Source organism: Dromiciops gliroides, chromosome 2, assembly GCF_019393635.1.
Source record: "Dromiciops gliroides isolate mDroGli1 chromosome 2, mDroGli1.pri, whole genome shotgun sequence".
Classification (NCBI taxonomy): domain Eukaryota; kingdom Metazoa; phylum Chordata; class Mammalia; order Microbiotheria; family Microbiotheriidae; genus Dromiciops; species Dromiciops gliroides.
The window spans coordinates 572,604,026-572,627,751 of record NC_057862.1 but is presented as its reverse complement, the minus strand read 5'-3'; the positions used below and the strand labels follow the sequence as shown (position 1 = coordinate 572,627,751).

General features: G+C 35.8%; 1 protein-coding gene across 5 annotated transcripts in view; it reads left to right on the top strand.

Annotated features, from left to right (window-relative positions):
- PLCB1 (phospholipase C beta 1) overlaps positions 1–23,726 on the top strand; it is an 856,495-nt gene that overhangs the window by 588,274 nt on the left and 244,495 nt on the right. For all 5 annotated transcript variants that reach the window (XM_043984633.1, XM_043984631.1, XM_043984630.1 and 2 more), the window contains one exon: positions 7,448–7,594. In XM_043984633.1, the coding sequence (XP_043840568.1) occupies positions 7,448–7,594 (147 nt within the window). The remainder of the gene's footprint in view (positions 1–7,447; positions 7,595–23,726) is intronic.

Below are 23,726 nucleotides of genomic sequence, written 5' to 3'. Positions count from 1 at the left end.
AAGAGTAATATGTATACACACACATATATCTATGATAGAGGGTTGTATGTGTAGAGAAAGAAGGGTCTGTAATTTTATCAGAGTGGGGACCACTTCATAGAGAATGACTCTTCCAACTTATAGTATTAAAGATCTACTTGGGGGCACTGGAGGGGTTAAGTACTTTATGCCTGCTCACACATTTCTCAAACTAAAGACTTCAATTAATACCTTCCTGATGCTAAGGCAAGCATTCTGTCCACTTTGTCATGCTTACCATTTAGAAGCATGAATTTAAGAAGAAAATGCAACATTTTGCTCTTAGGTTCAAAAATTAATAGCAAAAGTATAGGCTGGGGGAGCTATGTATAGGTAGCAATTAATATTTTTAAATAAGGATTTTAGTTGATTCTATACTTAAAAGTCCAAAGAGAGAACTTGTGGTTCATATATTATAGTGCATTGCAATTGCCAAAAAAGGGAATGCAACCTTATGTAACCCTCATGTCACAGGCTCTCATGTGACACGGAGCACTAAGGTACAATGGGAATTTCTCACATAACTGGCTTATTGCCCTCATCCAGAAGATAGAACTTAATTATAAGGCACTAACTCTTACCAGGACAGAATTCACAAATGCGGAAAATAAAATGTTTATTTGTATATCAAAGAAAACAAATAGAACTTATATTTAATATGAATATGACAATGGGACACTTTTCTCCAAGCACCTGTATAGCCTCATGAATTGATAGTTCATGAGGCAGGCATATCAGAGTGTTTAGAATACCAGACTTCGAGTCAAAAAGGCCAAGTCTTATTCACATTAGAATTCAAATGCTACTTCAGAAGCTTACTCTATGACATGGAGCAAGTCATTAAACCCCTCCTGTCCTTCATTTCTGATCTATGAAATTACTGGTTTGAACTAGACGGCCTCTAAGGTCCCTTCCAGCTCCAAACCTATGATCCTGTTGCATTGCTTCTAATAGTTTCTAAGCATATAGTACCACTGAAGTTATATGCAACTTCCTAGAAGTTTGGCCATAGTCACTGATGCACTACTGTGTTTATTATCATTCTTGCTATTCTTCTCTGATAGTAGAGAACAGATTCCAAAAAGTTATCTGAACAAAAATTCTACCAAATAAATCATCCAGGAAAGATGAGAAACTTTGAATGGTGAAATTCTGAAGACCTGAAGAAATCGTTTTAGTGAGAAAGAAAAGGGATAATTATCTAAAGAAATCCATGTGGACACACAGAGAACTTACCAGTCAATAGATTTTACAAAGACTTGTTCCAAAAAGGAAACACGGAACAAGTATCAGAATAAAAGTGTTTTGCAATCCTGTAGGAGTTGCAAGTGGAGTGCTAAAGCTGGAGAAAAGAGAACCAAAGAAGAGATAAGAACACTCCTTCTGATGGCAAAGATAATGGTGCTAGATGACTGAAAGATGGCAGAACTTCTGAACTTTTATATTTTTTGTTTCCTTTGCCAAAAAGAAATAATATGGAAAAGATTGAGCAAAAAATTGTTAGTAAGGAATCGAAATCCAAGATCCACGAGGAGATAGTAAAGAAGTACCCACCTGATTTTGGTGAACCCAGGTTACTAGACAAAGAAAAATTAGACCACAGTATATGACAAGAAATGGTGAAAAGAACTGGTAGATATGATCATTGTATCACTGTCAGTAATTTCTGAAAGATCCTGGAGAACAGAAGATTTGGGGAAGGGCAGGAGAGGGACAAATGTCCCAATTATCAAAGATACAAAGAGAATGGAACTTGAAAACAATAGATCGGTGAGCTAGACTTTGATTCTTGACAAAGTTCTAAAAGATGATATTAAAGAGATAGCCATCAAAACATCTGGAAAAGGAAATGATGATTACAAAGAGGCTACATGGCCTCATCCAGAATGGTCATAATGGTTTCACTGAGTTTCCTTTAAGGTTATTAGATGGATAGGCCAGGTGAAAAGTTCACCTACATTTTAGCAAAGTGTTTTAAGTTAGCCTTCTGAACAATATGGAAATGTGTGGCTCAAATGATAGTGCAATGGGTTGGTCAAATTACTGGATGCAGAGAGTAGTCTTTAATGCACTAGTTATGTAATTGAAAGGAAATCTCTAATGGATATATGGACTCTTTAGCATTTTAATCAATAAATTCAGTGGAACAAAGTTAGAATAAATAATTAGAACATCAATAACAATGGTAATAACTGATATTTAGATAGTGCTTTAATTTAATATTTGGGGAGCATTTTACATTCATTATTTCATTTAAGCCTCATAATGATTTACAAGTTCTATAGGTATTGTTATTACCCTAATGGAATGGTAAAATTGATATCCAAAAAAGACCTTGACAAAGTAAAGTATTAAATGGAGTCTTAAAGGATGGAAATACATGTAAACAAATATAAGAGCTTATGATTCAAAAGATTGACATCAAAAGGACAAGATAGGTAAAATTCAACAATTCATGTGAAAAAAGAGAGTGAATATAGGATCCCACCATGTGTACTGTGTGGGGATGGTTTTTTAAAACATACTTTGATTTGGTAGAACAGAATGCCACATTAAAAGCTCTTTCAAAGAAGATCTCCCCCTTGCATATTTTATGGCCATAAAATTATTTGAAGTATATAGCAAAGGATGACTTTGTTCGATGATCTTCTGCTTGTTAATATAAAGTGACTCATAAAAGGAGACAGTTATTTGCCAAATGTGCTTGCCACTGTGACAGATACTATCTAGCATAGAGTTCACACCAAGGAGGGGCTCCTTATAGAGTTCATGCTTCTCTAATCATTCCAATGTGTGATGTCATTGAGATGACAATAATGATGACATCAAATATTGGAACATGACAGAACCTCTTAAAAGAGATTTGATCTAAATACATAAGAAGAAACAAGTAGCTAATGAATGCCTATTATTCAATCAGTCAATCAAAATTTTTTTATTAAGTACTTATTGTATGCTGGGCATTGTGATAAATGCTTGGGATGAAAAGAACAGCAAAAACAAAGCCCCTGCCTACAGAGAGATCACTTTCTAATAGGGGAGACAACACGGAAATAAATATGTACATGAAAGATAAAAACAGAAAAAATGTCACATCTAAAAAAGAGGTAAATAATACATACCAATACTAAAAAAGTGGGAGGGGTCAAACTGTGAAGAGTTTTAAGTGTCAAATAGAACATTTTATATTTGGTCCTGGAAGTATTAGTGAGCCATCAGTTTATTGAGTAAGGGATGAGATGGTCAGACCTGACGAGAGGAAAAACATTTTGGAGTGGAAGACAGATTGAGGTAGGGAGAGACTTCAAGAAGGGGAGCCAATCAGAAAACTATTACTCTAGTTATGATGTGATGAAGGTCTGTCCCATGATGATGGTTATATGAATATGATGAAAGAGACGTATACAAAAGCTACTATAAAGATAAAAATGACAACATGACAAAAGATTTAAGTTTGAGTAAAGAGCTGAGGATGATACTGAGGTTATGAATGTAGGTGACTAGAAAAATGGTGGTACTACCAAGAGTAATAGAAGAGTTGGAAAGAGGGGAGTTTAGGGAAATAAATGAGTTCTGGATTAGGCATTAAATTATGTAAATTAAATTATTTAGAAAATTATAAATTAACATTATCTATGATGTAGAGGAGTGATATCAAATGAAAATAGTGTGGAGAGATAGAACATCATGGAGCTTAGAAGACGATTTTTTTTTACAGTCCTCACAATAATCTTCTGAGCTATATAATACAAATAGTATCCCTATTATACAGAAAAGAAAACAGGCTCAGAAACATGGTATGACTTTCTTGAAGTGGCAAAGCTAATATATGGCAGAATAAGGACTCAAAAGTCAGGTGTTTCAGCCTGAGGTTCAGTACTCCTATTACAGAATGCTAACTCTTACCAAGCCATTCTCCTGCTTAGAAACAGAAAGCATTTCCATGTGGTTCAGAGGATAAAATGCAAACTACTTAGCCTGACTTTTAAGGTCTTCAACAGTCTCATTTCCACCTATCTTTCTAACCTTATATTCACATTGCTCCCCTTCACCACCCTACATTCTATCCAAAATAAAATGCAAACCATTCCTAGAACTTAATGTTCCTTTGCCTCCATGCATTTTCATAAGACATGTCTTCATGCAGGGTATATACTCCCTTCTCATCTTTCCCTTTCAAAATTCTTCTCCTCCTCCAAGGCTAAGATCAGGTACCACCTCCTCCATGAAGCCTTCTCTCATCTCCCTAGCTTTTAGAGCTCTCCCCTTCCTTAAAGCACCTTTATTTATTTCTGTGAATGTGTCTACTCCCAAAAGAATGCAAGCTCTTTGAGAACAAAGATGGCTGTATTTTTGTCTTTGTAGCCTTAGCACCTAGCAGAGTGCCTTGCACACTTTAATAAGCGCTTACTGAATGTTAAGTATAGAGAACATTTACATTTCACCTCACACTCAACCAGTTGACCTTTTTTATGTCATTTTCACTAATGCTATAGGGGCTTTAGGCAGACAGGTATACTGACAAACTGTTAGAAATAGACATTGCTCTAACCATTATGGTAACAATTTGGAATTAGGCAAAAAGTTACTAAAATGGCCATACCTTTTGACTCAGAGATCCTAGAACTAGTATAATCTATGAGTGTTATAAAGGGAAATAAGAGTACCATATATATAGATACATATTCTTAGTAACATGTTATATAGAAGCAAAGAATTGGAAGAAAAATATATGCCCTTTCACTGTATAATTCACTGTATAATTTCACTGTATAATTCACTGTATAATTCACAGTATAATTGCATTATACTGACATAATGTAATATTATTGTGCTCTAAGAAATGACAAATAGGAAGATTTAAATAAGTATGAGATTTATATGAACTGAAGTTTGGCAAAGTAAGCACAAACAATATAGGCAATGTAAATAGTATGAATAACAAAAATGAATGCTGCACAATTATTATGTCCAAGGTAGGCCCTGGAGAAGAGTTAAGAAAACGTACTATGTGACTCTCTCCACAAAGATAGAGTTGGGGGTGGGAGGGATGGTATAGGTATGGAGTATTAGATATGACAGACATGGTTGATGGAACATAGGTTGTAGACTTAGAGCATGAGAGACTGTAGAGATCACCTATTCCAATGTCTTCATTTAAAAGATGAGGAAACTAAAGCCCAGAATATAACTGACATCTCTAAGATCACACAGGTAGTAAATAGCAGAAGTAAGAATTGCATTCAGGTTCTATGGCTCCATGTTCAGCACTCTTTTCACTGTATCAAGATAATATGTTGGTTGGTTTTGTGTTTGGTGGTGTGGTGTGTTTTTTCTTTTTGGTCTTGCAATGTTTGATAAAGTGATGGCCCACAGGATAGGTAAAGAATATATTCAGAAACAATAATTATGTAAAACTGAAAGATATCAATAAAGATAAGATTTAAAAAGAGACAGTATCTCAAGGTACAACTTTGAAGGAGATGCATTTGGTTTGTAGGTACTAATTTTGGTGGATATTGCTGAAAAAAAATTTTCAATAAAAATGTCTTGTTAAAAAAAAATCAGTCAGAAAAAAAAATCAGTCACTATTTTATTGTCCTTCCCTATATCACTAATTTGGCTACCCAAAATGCTTATAGAATCACGGAATTTCTAACTTGGAAAGGACCTCAACACCCATTTAGTGTAACCAAAACATGAGGAATCTCCACTATAAAATACTAAACAAGTGATTATCTACCCTATGCTTAGACCTCCAAGGAAGAACTGATATTGCTCATAGATGCAGTCCATTTCACTTTTGGATAGCTTAGTTCAGTTCTGAATTTTTCAAGATGAAAAAAAAATGTTCTTGGAGTAAATTTTTCTTGTTAAATCTTTATGAATTTTCCTTTCTAAAACTCAGCTAAAAATATAACTTATTCTCATCAGTGGAGCCAATAGCTGTGATTCTTTTTGTTTTTCTTGAAAATACCATAAGCTACATTGCTATTCATCTTTGAAAACTGAGAAAAGCACTTAAAAGTCATTTTAAGCAATTTCATACTTATCTATCATATGAAAAGATTTGCACTGCTACAGACAATGCCAGCTCTTCTGGTCACTGATGATGCTTGTTTTAATGTTTAAGAATAAACAGTGCTTTCTGCCCATTGTGTGGAATGTATTTATAGACAATTGCCAATGATACCACTTGTAATATCTCAGAGATAGTTGGGGAAGGGTGGAAAAGGACTTTGTCATGATGGGCTAATTATGATCTCTTTTTGTGATTTCCTCTCTATTGAAATATTTATGTGCATTTTAATTCTTAGGAAGTTGGTACTTTATCATCCAGGGGCCTCAAAACAATCACAGAGTAAAAACCTTTAAACTAGAGTACTGATTGGCTATTGTGTATATGTTCCTTACATTTGTGCTAAAGTCCTCTTGGAGATGGATGCTAATGTAAACTTCCCACTTCCTAACCTCTTCCCTCCCCCAATAGAATTGACTGGTGCCATTTTAATTTGCTTAGCCCAAGGCTAAAATATCATATGGAAAAACCCCTAGTTTCATTTTAACTCTGAAAATGAAATTGAATGACCCTATTCACCAGAAGCAGTAACAAAACCAAATGGATTAAAGGAATAGGGGAGGCAAGTAATACTATACCACTTTCAGCAAAATTACCTATTTTATATGGTATTCCAAAGCAACAATAAAATGCAAAATCACCCAATAGACTGATTAGACTGATTCTTTCCCCTCTCTCTCTTTCATCTTTTTCTCTTATCTTTTTCCCCTCTCTCTCCTCTCCCCCTCTCTCTTTGTCACTCTTTTTCTTTTAATATTAATTCCCTTATTTAATAAACCAAAAGTCAGCATTTAGCCATTAAACCAAATGAAAGTCAGGAAAAGGTCATATGACAAGGTTTTGTTCATTATTTGTGAAGCTTAGAGGTAATTACAAGAACCAAAAATGGCATAAATCTAAATTGGTCTATTTGGAAAATTTCTGTGGACCTGCCCTTGTATCCTTTGGATAGCCAAAGAGTTTGCTACAAATAAATGCAATATGGGAGCAGCCAAGTAGCATAGTAGATAAAGCACAAGCCCTGGATTCAGGAGGACATGAGTGCAAATCTGACCTCAGACACTTGACACTTACTAGCTGTGTGACCCTGGGCAAGTTACTTAACCCCCATTGCCCCACAATAAATAAATAAACAAACAAATGAATGAATGAATAGATGGATAGATAACTAAATAAATAAATTGGTAAACAAATAGATGAATAGGTGAATGAATGAATAATTAAATGAATATATGAATGGATAAATAAATGAATAGATAGATGAATAAATAAATGAATGCAATATGATGGAAAGAATTCTAGACAGTGAATAAATCCAGATTATTCCCAAATTCTTTTTGTTTCCTTTAGGGCAGATCTCAGTGGATGGATTCATGCGCTATCTGAGCGGAGAAGAAAATGGAGTTGTTCCACCTGAGAAACTGGATTTGAATGAAGATATGTCTCAGCCACTCTCTCACTATTTCATTAATTCTTCACACAACACCTACCTCACAGGTACTTCATGTGTAGCGCTTTGACCTGCATCTATGTCTAGATGTCTATCAGTTTTATTGATGTATGCTTGCCACTATTGAAAAGTTTACACATTTACAACTCTATATGTTTTAAGCAAAGAGGCCAGTATATTCCAAGGAATGTTTCTTTAAGTATGCTAGGTGATTGAAATAAAAAATAAAACCAAAGCCAGTTCTGACAGTAAAAGAATGAATATTTGATCATAGATTGAGGAGACCTTCAAAGTCATTTAGCTCAACTCTCAAATTTTATTTCATTGTGGAAAAATGAGTCCCAGAGAAGTGATGCGAATGATTCCAAATCCAGTGTATCACTCTTTCTATGCATCAGGGCCAGCCATTTTTCCCCATGGGGGCTCTTAAGAGAATAGAAGTAGGATAGGTAGATCAAGAATGGCTTTTTAAAGAAGATGGTACATGAGCTATGTCCTGTAAGAAGTTAGTGATTCTAAGAGAAGGAAGTACTTTTCAGGCATAGGAGGTCGCTTGTGCAAAGGTACCAAGATAGGAAATAAAATGCTAAATTTGGGAAACAAAAAGTAGGTCCACTTGTCTAGGACAAAGAATGTGTGAAGGAGGATACTTTAGAGTGAGCCTGATAATGTAAGCTGAAGCTATATTACAAATGCCTTTTAGTGCCCTGCTGAGAAGTTTATATTTTATCCTCTTAGTCTAAGGTGGCAGATTCTCTGGGTTTCTAGGATTCCAGATAAACAAGGTCACTATATATATTCAAACCAGTCATGCAGACATTGCTGTGAAATTCTAAATGCCCCAAGCAACATACATATTACTTCTTCTGAAGTTTATTTCCCTCTTTTCATTTTTATACCTTCTCAAAGTCTTTTGGCTCATGACCGGCATATTAAGACCAAACATCTTTCTGTGTAACTGAGTATATTACTCAGATGACCTTCAAACAATGGACTGTCCTCACTGGACTGTGGTCCACAGCCCCCAGTTATATGAGGATATTGTCTTCAGAGAATAAGATGTTATCTGTTTTAGGCTAAGAAGGGTTTGGGCTATGAGTTCAGTGACCAGATTGATCACCTAGCCTATACTTCACTGCAAAGATTATGTAGTATGGTAGGTAATGAGGGAGGGGAAATAGCAATTCATTTTAATTGGGTCCTAAATGGGCATGCAGGCTTGACAAATTTAGCCAGATTCCTTTTCAGATCCATTTCCCAATTTTTATTGCACCTTTAAGAAAGTTGTCATATGATGAGTATACTTTCAAATGTAATAGGATGCATTTTAATTTTTTTAAAAATAAAGGGGATAGAGCACTGGCCCTGGAGTCAGGAGTACCTGAGTTCAAATCTGGCCTCAGACACTTAACACTTAACTAGTTGTGTGACCCTGGGCAAGTTGCCTCACTAAAAAAAAAAAATTTTTAAATAAAATAATAAAATAAAGGAAGCCAAATGTCTTCTTCAAATCTAGAGATAAAATTTCCAACTAGAATAAAATCATGATAAACTCTTAATCTCTGAACTCAAAAGAGTATGATTTATTTTTCCCCATGGACCTTGTCCTTGCCTATTTCCCAACCTTACAATTGATCTGGAAAAAATATACAGAAGATTTGACATGTCCAATACATTTTTCAATAGACCCAAGACAGGCCAGCCTCTAAAGCTATATCCCCAGGATAACAAGATGCTCTAGACTAACCTTGCCCATGAATATAGATAGCTGGAGCTTTGAAACAACCAACCAATGTCAACCCATGGGAAAAGAATTGTAGGATTATGGTTTTAAGTTTGGAAATGATTCTGGGGTCATCTAAGCCAACTCCCTCATTTTAAAGATAAGGTACTAAATATTTGTCCAAGAACACAGAGGTATTGAGTGGCAGAATTAGGTGGAATCTGGTTCCCATGATTCCAAAACCAGTGTTATCTTCACAGTACTTGCTCCCTAAGACATACTTTGAGGGGTACAATCAGTGAGTCACAATCTGCATAGAAAACGAGACCCCAAACAAGAGTATCTATTGAAATACTGTCTGCATCTATCTGACCTTCATAATGGTTGCCCTATCTTTTTAACCACATTATACTCTTGTTTTGTTTTACTGTTTTATTGATGATTCTTTTTACATCACAGTCATTTCCCAATACCATTTGCCCCTTTTTGAGCCTGACTTGGCAATAAGTCAGGTAAAACTAACTGATCTCATCAAAAAGAACATACAGAATTTCTACCACCTCCCTAATAAATGTCAATAAGCATTAACGGTTTACTCTGTGCCAGGCATGGAGCTAAGCACTAAGGGTACAAGATGTTAGCAAAAAGATAGTGCCTGCCCTCAGGAGTTTCTATTCTAATAGGAAAAGAAAACACATGGAAGGAAACTGAAAGTAGAGGGAAGAGAGGAGATGAAATTACCCAGCACAGGCATTTTAGAGAGAGTCTGGCAGGAGCATGAGGAGGATAGCCTGTAAAGGAAAGAAAGCATGTGTGGACTAGATGACCTTCCCATAATGGAGGTCATGAAAACAACCATCCATTGAGAGAGAAAGGCCTGAGGTGCCAAGTGAAATTCCACTGTGTGAAGTCCATGGCTTCAACTAGCTTGGCCAATTGAACTTGGGGTGTTTTATTATACCACCACCCTTCCCTCAATTAAGTTTTCACTGAATTTCCCAAATGTTTTGGCTATCAGACCCAGCCTTTTTTTTTTCCGCAGAGAATTCCTCTGAACAACCCCAACCCCCCTCCCCAAAAAAAGGAAAACAAAATAGACATTGAATAAATATTTCTAGACTGATTGCTAGTTTAAGAACAGGACAACTGGTGATAACTCCTCCCATCGAAGTTTGCATGGTCAAGGAAGGGGAGAAAGAAGGAAACATGAGGAAGGCATTTCCACAAGTTGCCACGCCCCTTAGGGTGGAGTACATTTCTTGAGGGTCCGACTTTTCTTAGGCTTGAAGTGATACATTTAGTGTCTGGCATCAAAGACCTCTGCTGATGTTTATGGCCATATTATGCATTCTAAACCATGTGACTTAAAACTTAACTGTCACATCAAGCAAAGCCAGAAGCTTTTAAAATCAGGAAGTGAGAATTATATTAAAAGGGTGATTTATTAAAAATCTATATTCAACTAAGTATGACCTCCATCAGCACTTTCAAGTTTTAATATTTCCCCAACTAAGAACTAAGGAGAATGGGCAAAAGCAGTGTACTAGACACTAGAATAAGTGCGTACTAGGCTCAGCTCTTAAATTAATGTGCCCCATGCCCTTGGGCAAGTCCCTTCTCCTCTCTGACTTTTGGTTTTCCCTTGGGTAAAATTGAAGAAATTGAAGTAGATGACCCCTAATGTTCTTTCCACCTCGATGATTATATTAAGTTGGGTTTCAGGGTCACTGAAACATCTCCACATCCCAGTCACCTTTCCAAAGTTGAGCACATTTTTTTTTGTCCTTAGGAACTATGTTTATCAAGGCATCGCAGTATGTCTTTGTATATTCTGAATAGACTATATGTAGAGAGATTCAAGGCCCATTAGAATTTAATATGTCACTTCTCAAAATGTACTTTAAGGTTTTCAAAATGTACTTTAAGTTTTAGATTTCCAAATATACTTTGAGTTTGTATTTTTATTTTTATTTTTTTAAAGAAGGCATACACATCAGAACTTTAGCATGTCTCTTCTCTTCTGGGTAGAGAAGTGGTGGATTATAGGTATCAAAAAAAGCATATAATGTCAGGGTTGATGGGTTAGTTTTAGTTAACTGCATTCATTGAGTTAGCGTGCTAGACTCCCAGGCAGGAAGACCTAATTTTAAATCCTGCCTCAGACACTTACTCAGACACTTGAACCTGGAGAAGTTTCCTCTCTGATATTCAGTTTCCTTATCTATATAATAATAGTAGTAATAATAATGATAATGATAGCCAACATTTATATAGCAGTTAACTACATGCTAGGCTTTGTGCTAAGAACTTTACAATTTTACCTCATTGAATCCTCACAACTCTGGGAGGTAGGTGTTATAATTATTCTCATTTTACAGATGACAAAACTGAGGCAAACAGATTAAGTGACTCATCTAGGGTTACACAGCTAGTAAATGTTTGAAGCCATATTTGAACTTAGTTCTTCCTGATTTCAGGCCCTGACTTCTATCCACTGCACCACCAAGCTGCTCAATGGTCAAAATAATAGGACCTTCATTCAAGGGTTGCTAAGAGAATCAAATGAGGTAAAATTGTAAAGCAATTTGCAAACTTTAAAGTACTGTATAAATGCTATCATTATTATTATTTCTTAAAGTGAAGTTTCAATCAGTGGTATAATTAGGAAATGACACTAAAGTTTTTAAAAATCAATCAATAAGACATTTTCAAAACAGCGAGTACAGTATGTTCAAGAAAGGGGAGAGACAACATGTATAAGCAATTTTGTAAAATGCCCTTTGCGCATAACCAGTAATTTAATCTTATTCATAGGTTTGTTGCTTTTGTTTAAATAACTAATGGTTTGAAAGAATTCAGAAGACTTTCCACTCCTCAACTTTCTTAACCATTCTATACATAAAGTCATTCTTATCCCAACTTTTAAATCAGAAACAACATAAAAATATTTCAGCAACATTAATCGTTTTATGGTGCTTTCTAATCTATGTTTTACATATTTATGGATCAGAGAATCTTCCATTAAGATTTTATGACTTGTAAGTCAAAAAATTTTAGAGCTAAATGGGACCTTCAGTGGTCGTCTAGTCAAACTCGATAACGTTACAAATGAGGAACCAGGGTGAGATAGGTTAAGCAATTTGCCCAGCATGTCACAGCTAGTTAGAAAAGTCATAACCAGTAGATAGTATCCACTCTTCTTATCAATCCATGACTCATGAATAGGATAATAGATCATAGATTTATAGCTACAAGGGAGCTTAGATGTCGTCAAATACAACAGCTTCATTATACAGAAGAGCAAATTGAGACAGAGAGGTTAAAGTAACACAACTAGTAGGGATCTGAGGCAAGATTTGAAGTCATCATCCTCTATGCACTATTAATTATGTCTAGCTTCCTCCAAATATGATGATTATCTCTTATATGTAGAAATAGTAGATGTTCTATAAAGTGGGAAAATACTGTCTAAAACCAAAGGCTTCAACTGTTAATGCTCCTTGCTTTTCTAGTCTAGTCTATTATCTTTTTTTTTTTCTACATGATTAAGGGGAAATATAGTATATGGGTGAAAATGAAGGGCAATGTGAGTAGAGTTGGGAATTATGTTGAGAATGACAAGATTGATATTAATGTGCCCCATATCAGAGCAAAACACCTGGGAAAGTCTGCCTTCTTTCTGATTGTTTCTATGTGGAGCTACTGAATCAAATCCTAAGGAAAAGTTCTGTAAAGAAAACTCATTTTAGCTTCTGTCTTTCCTAGGTGAGTAATGGTTCTGATTCATTCTATAGAGATAGCGTAGCCCAAGCAAGAAATGAACATGGTTATTTCCTTTTCCCCCTATCATTAGATTAAATTTTTGAGGATACGCTATAAACACATAAAGGAATCAATGTGATTGTAGAAATAGATGAAATTCATTCATTCTATCTGTGGTATTTGAGAGCTACATCATTGGGCTTAATGTTAATTTTATTCTTAGATAAATGTTTGGAAGCTGCAAAGATGTTGAAGTCTTAGAAGGATATCAATATTATATGTATTTTTTCATTAAAAGGACCAGTATATACAAATCATAGGGTAAACTGGCCTTTCAATTTACAATGTAATCCTATTGTGGCTTATTCTATGCCAATTACTACCCTTTTTGTGCCTTTTTAAATTCAAACAGCACCCTGAAGGAAAAATAAATAAAATCATGTAAAAAAACATATGCACATTATGACATTATTTTAATTGTAATGACCATTTTCCCAGGGTTTCAGCAAAATTTGTTGGCAGTACATCAAGAACTAATTATTCATTTAAAATTATGATTGTTTATAGTCAGTCCACCATTTTTTAATAAATATAAAATCCTCTTTGGTAGGGATAATATACAAAACTTCCAACCCATGTTTTCTCAACCCCACAAGTTTCCCCACCTCCTCCTCACTGCCACTAGCACCTCCGAATCATAGGTAAAACAAAACCTTCATCAAAACAAGCAAAGTGAAGTTATAAGTCTCTGGATAATTAAGATGCCCAATATTTTCAGGAAAAAAAAAACAAGTATAAGGCTTCAATTACCTAATTATATAATGAATTCATTATCTGATTGGATTCATCAGATAATTGCTCAACTCTCTTCATGTAGACTATGTATGTTCTTGGCATCAGACTAGTTCCAAGAATTATTCCAGCAATAATAATGATGTTATCTTGATTCTGTTATCACTGAATCTTAGATTTGGAAAAGGACTACAAGGTCACTTAATTCAACTCATACCTTAGCAGGAATCCTCCCTACAATAACATCCCTATCTAATGGCTATCCAATCTTTATTTAGAGGGGAACACACCATCCCCAGAGATAGCAATTCTACTCTTAGGCAGTTCTAATTGAAAACTGAGGATTTAATTATTTTAACAAACTGAATGCTGCTGCTTTGAAATTTTTACCCATTGTGTCTAGTTTCACCCTTTGCAGTTATGAAAATACACTGTCCCTGTTCCATGGGACACTAATTCAAGCACATGGAGGAGACACTTGGCATATCTGCCCCTAATCTTTCTTTGCTGATACAGGATAAACATCTTCAGTTCCTGCTGCATTATTCCAAGTTCCTACATCATTCTGGGTGCCCTTCTCTGGAATAATCCAGTTGGTCAATGTTTTTCTTAAATGTGACACTAAGAACTTAGCATAGAATATTTTTGTGTTCTGAGCAGTATGAATCACAGAAAACTCTCATATTTCTCATCCTGGATGCTATTTTTCTGCTCATGTCTCCCAAGGTCATATTATCTTCTCGACCAGCTTCCTATACCATTGATACATATTATGGTCCATTAACCTCCTGCTACCCTAGTTCTTTGTCACATGGACTCTTATTTAAACATTTTTCCCCAAGTATATACTAGTGCATTTGATCTTGGGGAAACAACTCAATTCTTTTTTAAATTTTATTTAAAATGTATTTATGTTTTTATTTATATATAGCTAGGTGACACAATGAATAAAGGAAGGAAGGAAACACTCATTTATTAAGCTCCAACTATGTGCCAGGTATTTATTATGCTAAATGCCTTACATATGTTAACTAATATGATCCTCATATTAAGCCTGATAGGTAGGTACTATTATTATCCATACTTTATAGTTGGGGAAACTAAAGCAGACAGAGGTTAAATGATTTGCCCAAGATCATAAAGCTAGTAAATGTTTGAGGCTAGATTTGAACTCAGGTCTCCCTGATTTCAGGCCTAGCTCTCAATCCATTTTACCACCTACTGCATTAATTAGAGTCAAGAAGACATGAATTTGAATCCTATCTCAGACACTTAGCCATATGACTGTGGGGAAATTGCTTTACCTCTGTCTTCCTTGGTTTCCCCATCTGTAAAATGGGATAGTAATAGTACCTTTCTCAGAGGTTTGTGAAGATCAGATGAGTTAATATATGTAAAGCACTTTATAAACTAAAACATTATATAGGGGGCAGCCAGGTGGATAAAGGGGCACAGTGGATAAAGCACCAGCCCTGGATTCAGGAGGACCTGAGTTCAAATCTGGCCTCAGACACTATCTGTGTGACCCTGGGCAAGTCACTTAACCCTCATTGCCCCACCAAAAAAAACCCCATCATAGTTATTAATTTATTTTATAAGCATTTATTATCTCACTCTCCCACTTTTCTCCAAATTTGATAAATTTTTTAAAAACATAAAACTCATATAACAACATGCATAGTCTGGCATTGGAGCAGTTAGGTGGTACAGTGGATAGAGTGCTAGACCTGAATTTAGGAAGTTTCATCTTGGTCAATCAAAAACTTCATCGCTGCGTGATGTTGGGCAAGTCACCTAATTCTGTTTGCCTTAATTTCCTCACCTGTGAAAATGAACTGGAGATGGAAATAGCAAGCCACTCCAGTATCTTTGCTAAGAAAACCCCAAATGAGGTCACAAAAAGCCAAATATGACTGAAACAACTGAACAACAACATAATCCAGCAATATAGATCCCCATATTATCCATGTCCAAAAATCTATATCTCATTCTGCATTTTAAATCTGTCATCTCTCTGAAAGGAGAGGAATGGTGGGTTTCATCTTTAGTCCTTAGGATACATGGGTTGTAACTTCCAAGATCAGAGTATTAAAGTATTTCAAAAATTATTTTGCTCTATAATACTGTTGCCCTGGTACAAATTATTCTCCTACTTCTCCTCATTTCACTCTGCATTCATAATGGTCTTCCCAGTTCTTCTGAAATTGTCCATTTTGTCCTTTATTATGGCATAATGATATCCCATTACCATAATTTGTTTAACCTTTCTCCAACAGATAGGTACCCCCATAATTTCAGTTTGAGGGTTACTACATTTTTATCTCTAGGATATAGGCTTAGTAGTGGCATAGTTGAGTCAAAGGAAATGATTAATTTGAAGAGACCATAGAGGACAAATAGTGCAGTGAATAACTCCCTTAATAACTCCCTTTAAAACATCTCCTAACTAAAACTCTCCTTTAAGATGTTCCCCAATACTATATGCCTATGGACTGAAAACGACCAGACGGCAAGTAGCTATTACAGGAGAGACCGATGTAAGGAAGCAGTGTTAATGTGTGTTGTGAAGAGAGGAAGGGAATCTGTTTAATCAGGGAAAACTGGGTGGGAATCTAATTAAACCAACTGGAATAATAAGAGGAGTAAGGCTAAGCTAGGGGTCTTAAAATGAAGTGGGTTAATGGGATATCAATTTGAAGAAATAAGAGAAATAGCCAAGAAAAGATCTAGAATCACAGTTAGGGAGTCAGTCAATTTTTAAAAAAATAATACATGTTAACATTTATATAGAGTAGAGATGGCCAGAGAGCGAGATTTAGTTTGAAAAGTAATAAGAAAAGTGAACAGAATTCTATGGAAGTGAGATGAGGCATTTGGAGAGAAGACCACCAGGACAAAAGCACATTTGGAACAAGACCTAGATGTGGGGCATATTTGAAGTAACCACCTGTCAAGACAGCTGGCTACCAGACTAAGATTTCCCAGGGAAGGAAAGGCTTAAATTCTCTATGTCTTGGCTTCAGGCCATCAGTTTCCTTCATTTACAGAGGAAAACATCTTGAAAAATAAAGCTTAAAGAGGTTAAATGATTTGTCTTTGTTCGCCTAATTAGTAGTTAGCAGTTAGGAATAAAATCCAGGTCCTTGGAAATGTATGTTTGCTCCAGTTTAGGAGCTCAGGCCCTAAGCTCTAACATCTAATCCAAAAAGAACTAGCAGAGCTGGTAGTAAGGATGACAGTGAGTCATAGAAGGATTTCAAAAATATCAAAGCCTTCACCATTTATGTTTTTATTGAAAACTAGATGACATATATTCCTATATATCTTCAGAACTTCTTAAAGGTTTGTAATTTTCCTTCTTTTATTTCTTATTTTGAACTTCTAAACATTTCTTTCCCTGAATGTTTTTCTTAGAAGGTATGTAGATTTACCAAGCTATTGGACTATAATCAGTGACTCACATCCTAACTGTATGATCTTTGCCTACTGAACAATGAGCCATTGCAATAACTGAACAACATTAATATCAATATTCTTACACTAAATGAGACCATAGGAAAAAAAAAGTTGTAACTAAATGGAAGGATGACTCACAGATTTGCCTCCATGGAAAGCCAAACAAAGGATCTGGCAGAGTTAGTTTCATCATTCACCCAAAGACAAATCATTTCATGGAGCACTTGGTCATCTTGCTCTTCTATGTGTGTGATGAATAAGCATAAGCCAAAACAAAGAACAAACAAAACCCTCCATGAAGTTCATTTCAGCTTGGATACCAACATCTGTTACCTATGATGAAGTAAAGAAATACTATGAACAATCTGGCAAGTTTCTCCAAATCAGGTCAACGTGTACTTTGATGATACTTGGTGTCTTAAATGTGAAGGAAAGAACAGCAGTGAAGAGCAAAAAATCTGTTGGCAAATACAGGTCAGACAATTTGCTAGTTAAAACAAATGTCAAATCAACATTTAATTAAAATAAAGATGAGAGGACACTTTAAAAAACCAAGTGCTTCCATTTAATCTATTCAATCATCGATGAAAAAGTGAAAATGGGAAAAGGCTTTGATATTGGCTTTGCTTATCACTGTTTCCTTCAAAATCAAAGTTAACCAAAGTAAAGTAGTCACTAAAATAAAGCATGCAGAAGAGCCCAGACACTGCATTAGTCAGGAAAATTCTTTGCTAAACAGAGAGAGGTAGCAGTTAAGGCTCATTTAAAACAATACCAAGGAAAATAGGGGAAGATGGTGAACAATACTGTAATATGAAACAGTGAAAAGAAGTGAATGTGAAAACACATCTACAGAAAGCTTGGTGTAATTCTAAATGGAGACATAAAACATTCATGGAGGATACTGGAAGATCAACAAATAAATTTTAATCATTGAGGATAAGGGAGGAGCTTCTGGATTTGAACCCTAACACCTCAGCCTCCTTTAGGCTGTGTGAGGAAGTTGACAAGGAACTTAGGTGGCTCGGTGGATAAAACACAAGCCTAAAGTTACAACTTTATAAATATGATCTCATGTTGTTCTGACTACAAGGCCCCCAGAACTTTCAGTAGATCCTCTTTGTGGTCTTTTTTTTTTTTTAACTGGATACAAATTAATACAGGATGTGGAAATGGGGTGGGCTACGAGGTAAATATCCACATCAGTAACATTGCAGACCTACTTCAGTTGTAAAGTATGTTTCCCTTTAGCAGAAAAAAAGAACTTCAAACAAACTAAAGGTTTGACTTGGGCCTCTTCTATGGGAATTTATGTAGGGAACAATCTGGAAACCTGTATACTATGGATCCTTCTATACATGATCGCAGGGTGGAAGAAGGTACAGTATACTTGAACCATAAGGGGATGAAACAGGTGAAACTCCAAATTTGGGGGAGCGAAATAAAGTAAGGTATGGAGAACAGGTCCACTCCTGGAGAATACCTCTAGAAGCTTCTTACCTGCAGGGGACATGTGAGGCATTTTATGAAAGTTTTTCTGTATGTGACATTTGGACAAGTCATAAAAACTGCCTAAGTCTTCTTTTCCCTCAGCTATAAATTGGGTCTCTTTTTGCCCTGCTGCCTAGAGCAGCTGCAAGGATTAAATGATATAGTGTATATATGAAGGCAATTTGTAAATTGTAAAGTCCTGTTAAAATTTGCTCTGGGGCATTATAATCATGATACCCACGGAGGGCTCAAACCCCTGAATTTTTGCCATATTCCTATTCTACTCTAACAAAATGAGTGAAAAGGTCAGACTGATTAGTGTAGCCCCACTGCACAAAAGAACAATTAGGGCAGCTAGTACTTCTGGGTCTGAACACTTCCCTTCAGCTGTGATTCCAATATTGATGTACCCTCTGTGACCACATGGGAGCTGTTCTTTCAGTGACAGCAGAGAAATCAGCCCTATCTATTGCCCTGATCCTCATCTCCACACACGCAGATTTTATTAGTGAACATTTAACCATTTCTTTTGTAATGGGCTGGAAACCTTTTCAACTGGGAAGACCACAAGGAAACAACAGTAAGTATATACTGATGATAAGGCTAACAATGGTCCTCCTCTTTCAGGGGTGGGGGACATGGGTTAGGGAAGGAGAGAGGCAGGGCAGTCAAGGCATTAGACTCAATTTTTGATGTCCTCAGAACACTTGATAGCTCTGGCTAATTTCTCTGATTTAGATACATTGTCACAAGCTATGGACTTTAAAGCTTTTGTTCCAGTCTGTAATCTCTTATTCTAGTCTCTACCACCCAAGAATGCCTCAGGTCTTGAGTGGCAAGACTCAAGCAGATTTATCAGTCACTAAGGATGAATGCAACACAGTGAGACATTGCATATTGTGGCTTGGAGGCAATATTATGGGTTAATGGGAGATGTCACTTCGGCTCCTCAGTTCATTCTTATGTTTGGAATTTTCTTATGAGAGATGATGGCAGCTTGCTAGTTTCCTAAGCACCAAGTGCCGAGTGATTCATAGAACATTAACACCAACTCAGGGCTGGCCCCTAGCCCCAGCAGCTGTACTCTGTGCTGCCTGTACTCAAATAGAAAATAGAGAGAAAGGAGAGGCTTGGAGAGAGAATGGAAGTAAAGGAAAGTGGTGGTCCAGCTTCTCAAATAATTTTTAAAAATCAAAGAGCTCTGAGGCCTTCAGAATAAAAAAGTCCATATCTTAACTCTTTGTGGTTGAAAATTGCTATAGGTGAAAGAAAACCTACTGGAACATAAATATATATCTACTATCATATACTCTCTGATATGAACCTTCCTTTTCTAAGAAATACCATTTAGTTTTCTGAGAATGTACATTAGAGTCTTAAGCCATGTTTACTGTTTTCTAATGGGAAAATTGTCAGAAGCCATTGGGCTTAAGGAGTGTTACAAATTACCAGTTCAGCTCTGTATTATTCCAGGAAGCAGAGGTATCAAAATACACACACACACACACACACACACACACACAGAGTTTCTTAGTTATTTTTTATTATCTATGCTCTACCTAACCTCATGTACCAGACCAAACATAGAATTCCTAGGCTCTAAATATATCTCATCTTTAGATGCTGTTCACCTGCCAGTAACTTTTTGCAACAAGAACTTATTTTTCTATCTATAAAAGCTGCTTCCAGCAACAGTTCTTTTATGACAACACTTAGCCTATGGGCTACTTCTTAAGACCTGGACGTCCAATTGAGCATAATCACTTACCTAAAAGAATTTTTTCACAAAAAATTTTCACAAAATTGTATTACACATTCAATGGGCTTACAAAAGGGTCCAAAACTGGTGTGTTAAGATTACCACCAGCCTTCAAGAAATTTGTGAGCTAGAGCCAGTAATTAAGTAGAAAGAGGGGAAAAGAAGGTTCCATTTTCAATGTGAAATAAAGAGCTGAAATTATAACCGAAGTGATTCTAGAGAAAAATATGCTTTAGTCTAAAGTTGCTGTGTAATTGGCATGGAAAGAGGGATTTAGATTTAAAGGGGTCTGGATAATTTCTTTTCAGATCCCCACTTCACTAAGATAACCACTCAAAATTATCACCATACTTTTTCTTGTGAAATTTTTATCTGCATATGACAAGATGGAAGTTGGTACTACTATTCATTTTAATATGGTAATAGATCACCAGTTGGTTATTTAAGGGAGAAGAGATTCAATTCCATAGGGAATTGATCCAGATGATTTCATCATTGACGTGTTCTACATTTGGAAGAGTATATGTCCTAATGAGGTCGTGCTTTTTTGGAAAATAAAGATGATTGTTCAAAACCTTCCTTAGCTCCTCAGCACCTGCATTATGACACTATAGCAGTCAAGAATGACATACTTTTTGTTATACTGAAAGACATTTTTTGACTTGTATATTAAAAAAACATGCTAAAAGGCTGAAATAAAGTGGCAGAAATAACATAATCTTTGCTCTGAAAGTTTTTCACAATAGAAATTATGTATTACAAAGTCATTTGACAGTTTTCATTGTTATCTCCTATTTTGTAGTGTCCATTGACAAATTGGAGAAAACTTTTCATATGGAAAATTAAGGGCTCCAGAAAAAATGTTTTGTCTTGTTTTGTTTTATTTTGTTTTACTTTCCAAGATGCTTTATCTAGAACCAAATACTATAGGGAAAGAATAATATCTTGTTTCCAAATAAATGTATATTTAATATTTAATTTTTATCCTTACAATATCTACTGTGTAAATATATAGAATACAGATTTTCTGAAATTGCTTTGTAGAACATGTTAGGAAAGCTTTTGGTTGAAGGATGATTTTTTTGATGAGAGGTTTTTGAATTGAACATTACTAATAATTAAATAGCAATGTGTTATAGATGTGGAGGAAAGCATTAAAAAAACACCTTATTTCAGCCACAATAAACTATAGAATCTCAACATGATGTGATGGGGGCGGGGGGAAACAAAACATTACCCTTGGACTCGGAGGACACATTCAAATCATGCTTCTATTATTTAAAACTTGTATGATTTTAGTCATGCCACTTAATCTCTTTCAGCCTCAGTTTCCTCATCTGTAAAATAACAGTAATAACTAGCATTTATATAGGGCTTTAAGGATTGCAAAGCACTTTATAGACAGTTTCTCATTTGATCGCCACAACAATCCCAAAGACAGATGTCATTATTATCTACATTTTGCTGATGAGGTAACTTAGGAGGCAGAAAAAGCTAAAGTGACTAGCCCGGGATTACATGATAATAAGTGTCTAAGGCTAAATTTGATCTCAGGTCTTTCTGACTCCATATTCAGCATTCTATTTACTGGACCAACTATGTAACTAAAACTAGACAGTTGAATTATATGAGCTATAAAGTGTTTTTCAGATCTAAATCCATAATCCTATTATTAGTATTAAACTATCTACTTCTTTGGGGCAGCTAGGTGGTAAAGTGGATCCAGCGCCAGTCCTAGAGTCAGAAAGACTCATTTTCCTAAATTCAAATCAGGCCTCATACACTTAATAGCTATGTGACCCTGGACAAGTCACTTAACCCTGTTTGCCTCAATTCCTCATCTCTAAAATGAGCTGGAGAAGGAAATGGAAACCACTTAAGTATCTTTACTACACACAAAAAACCCCAAAACAAACAAAAAGCAAAAAAAATGAGGTCACAAAGAGTCAGACATGGTAAAAATGCCTAAATAACAAAAACAAAATCTACTTCATAAGAGAAAAGCAAAAGAGAGAGAGAGAGAGAGAGAGAGAGAGAGAGAGAGAGAGAGAGAGAGAGAGAGAGAGAGAGAGAGAGAGAAAAGCAATCACAGGCTCAAAGGTAGAAATGTCGAAACCTTTCTAACTATAACTTCTGGTCAAGTGATCATAGACACATGGTGATAAAACCAAGTGACTAATATTTCCAGTTTTTACACAGTCGTGTCACTCACCATATATCTGAAAGTTGGCTGTTATTTTTAAGTTGCAACTGGGACTGTATATCTCCCTTCCTAACCCCATCATTCAAATAAAACACTGGCAAGAGACTGTGAGGGTATTATTTTTTAAGTTGAAAAACATATTACATTTTCTCCCAAGAGCCTTATAGTCTAGATGGAGAAATAGGAAATCACGCACAAATATAATGCAAATGGAGCACAGCTGTAAAGTGTTTGGGCTTGATAATCTCAAAGGTCCCTTCTACTTCCCAATCCATGATTGGGAATCCAAGCACATAAGACAATCAATCAATAAACATTCATTGAGTGCTTAGTATGTGCCAGAACCTGGGCAAAACAATGGGGAAATAAGGAGGGAAATTAAAATATTCCCTGCATTCAATGAGCCTACATTCTAATGGAGGAGACGACATGTAAATAAATAGGTAATAGAAAATACAGTACGTATAATGTAGATGGAAAGAAATATTAGTGGATAAGGCACTAGCATCTGGAGAAGAGGTGTGGGGGATAGGAAAAGGTCTCCCATGAAGGTGGTTTGGGAGATGGAGCCTAATATTTAGAGAATGGTGAGTAGGCCACTGGTGTGCACAGGGTAATGTTGTGTAAGAAGACTGAAAAATTAGGAATGGACCAGGCTGTGAAGGACATATATTCCAGAGGAATTTATATTTAATCCTAATTGTAATGAGGAATAAAAATGGCAGATTAGTCCAGTGTCTGTGACAGGAAAACCACAAATAGTGTCATGACTAAAAAAATGACTGAGAACAATGGTAATAGGGAGTCACTGGAGTTTATTGACTAGGGACATGGTATGGTCAGACCTATGGTTTTATCACCATGCAACTCTGATCACTTGACCAGAAGTTATAGTTAGAAAGGTTTATGAATTGGAATCAGGAAAAAGAAGGCATGGTGTGAGGCAAGAGTTCAGATAACAGAGAGATCATCTCTGGGTTATAGTTCATTTTT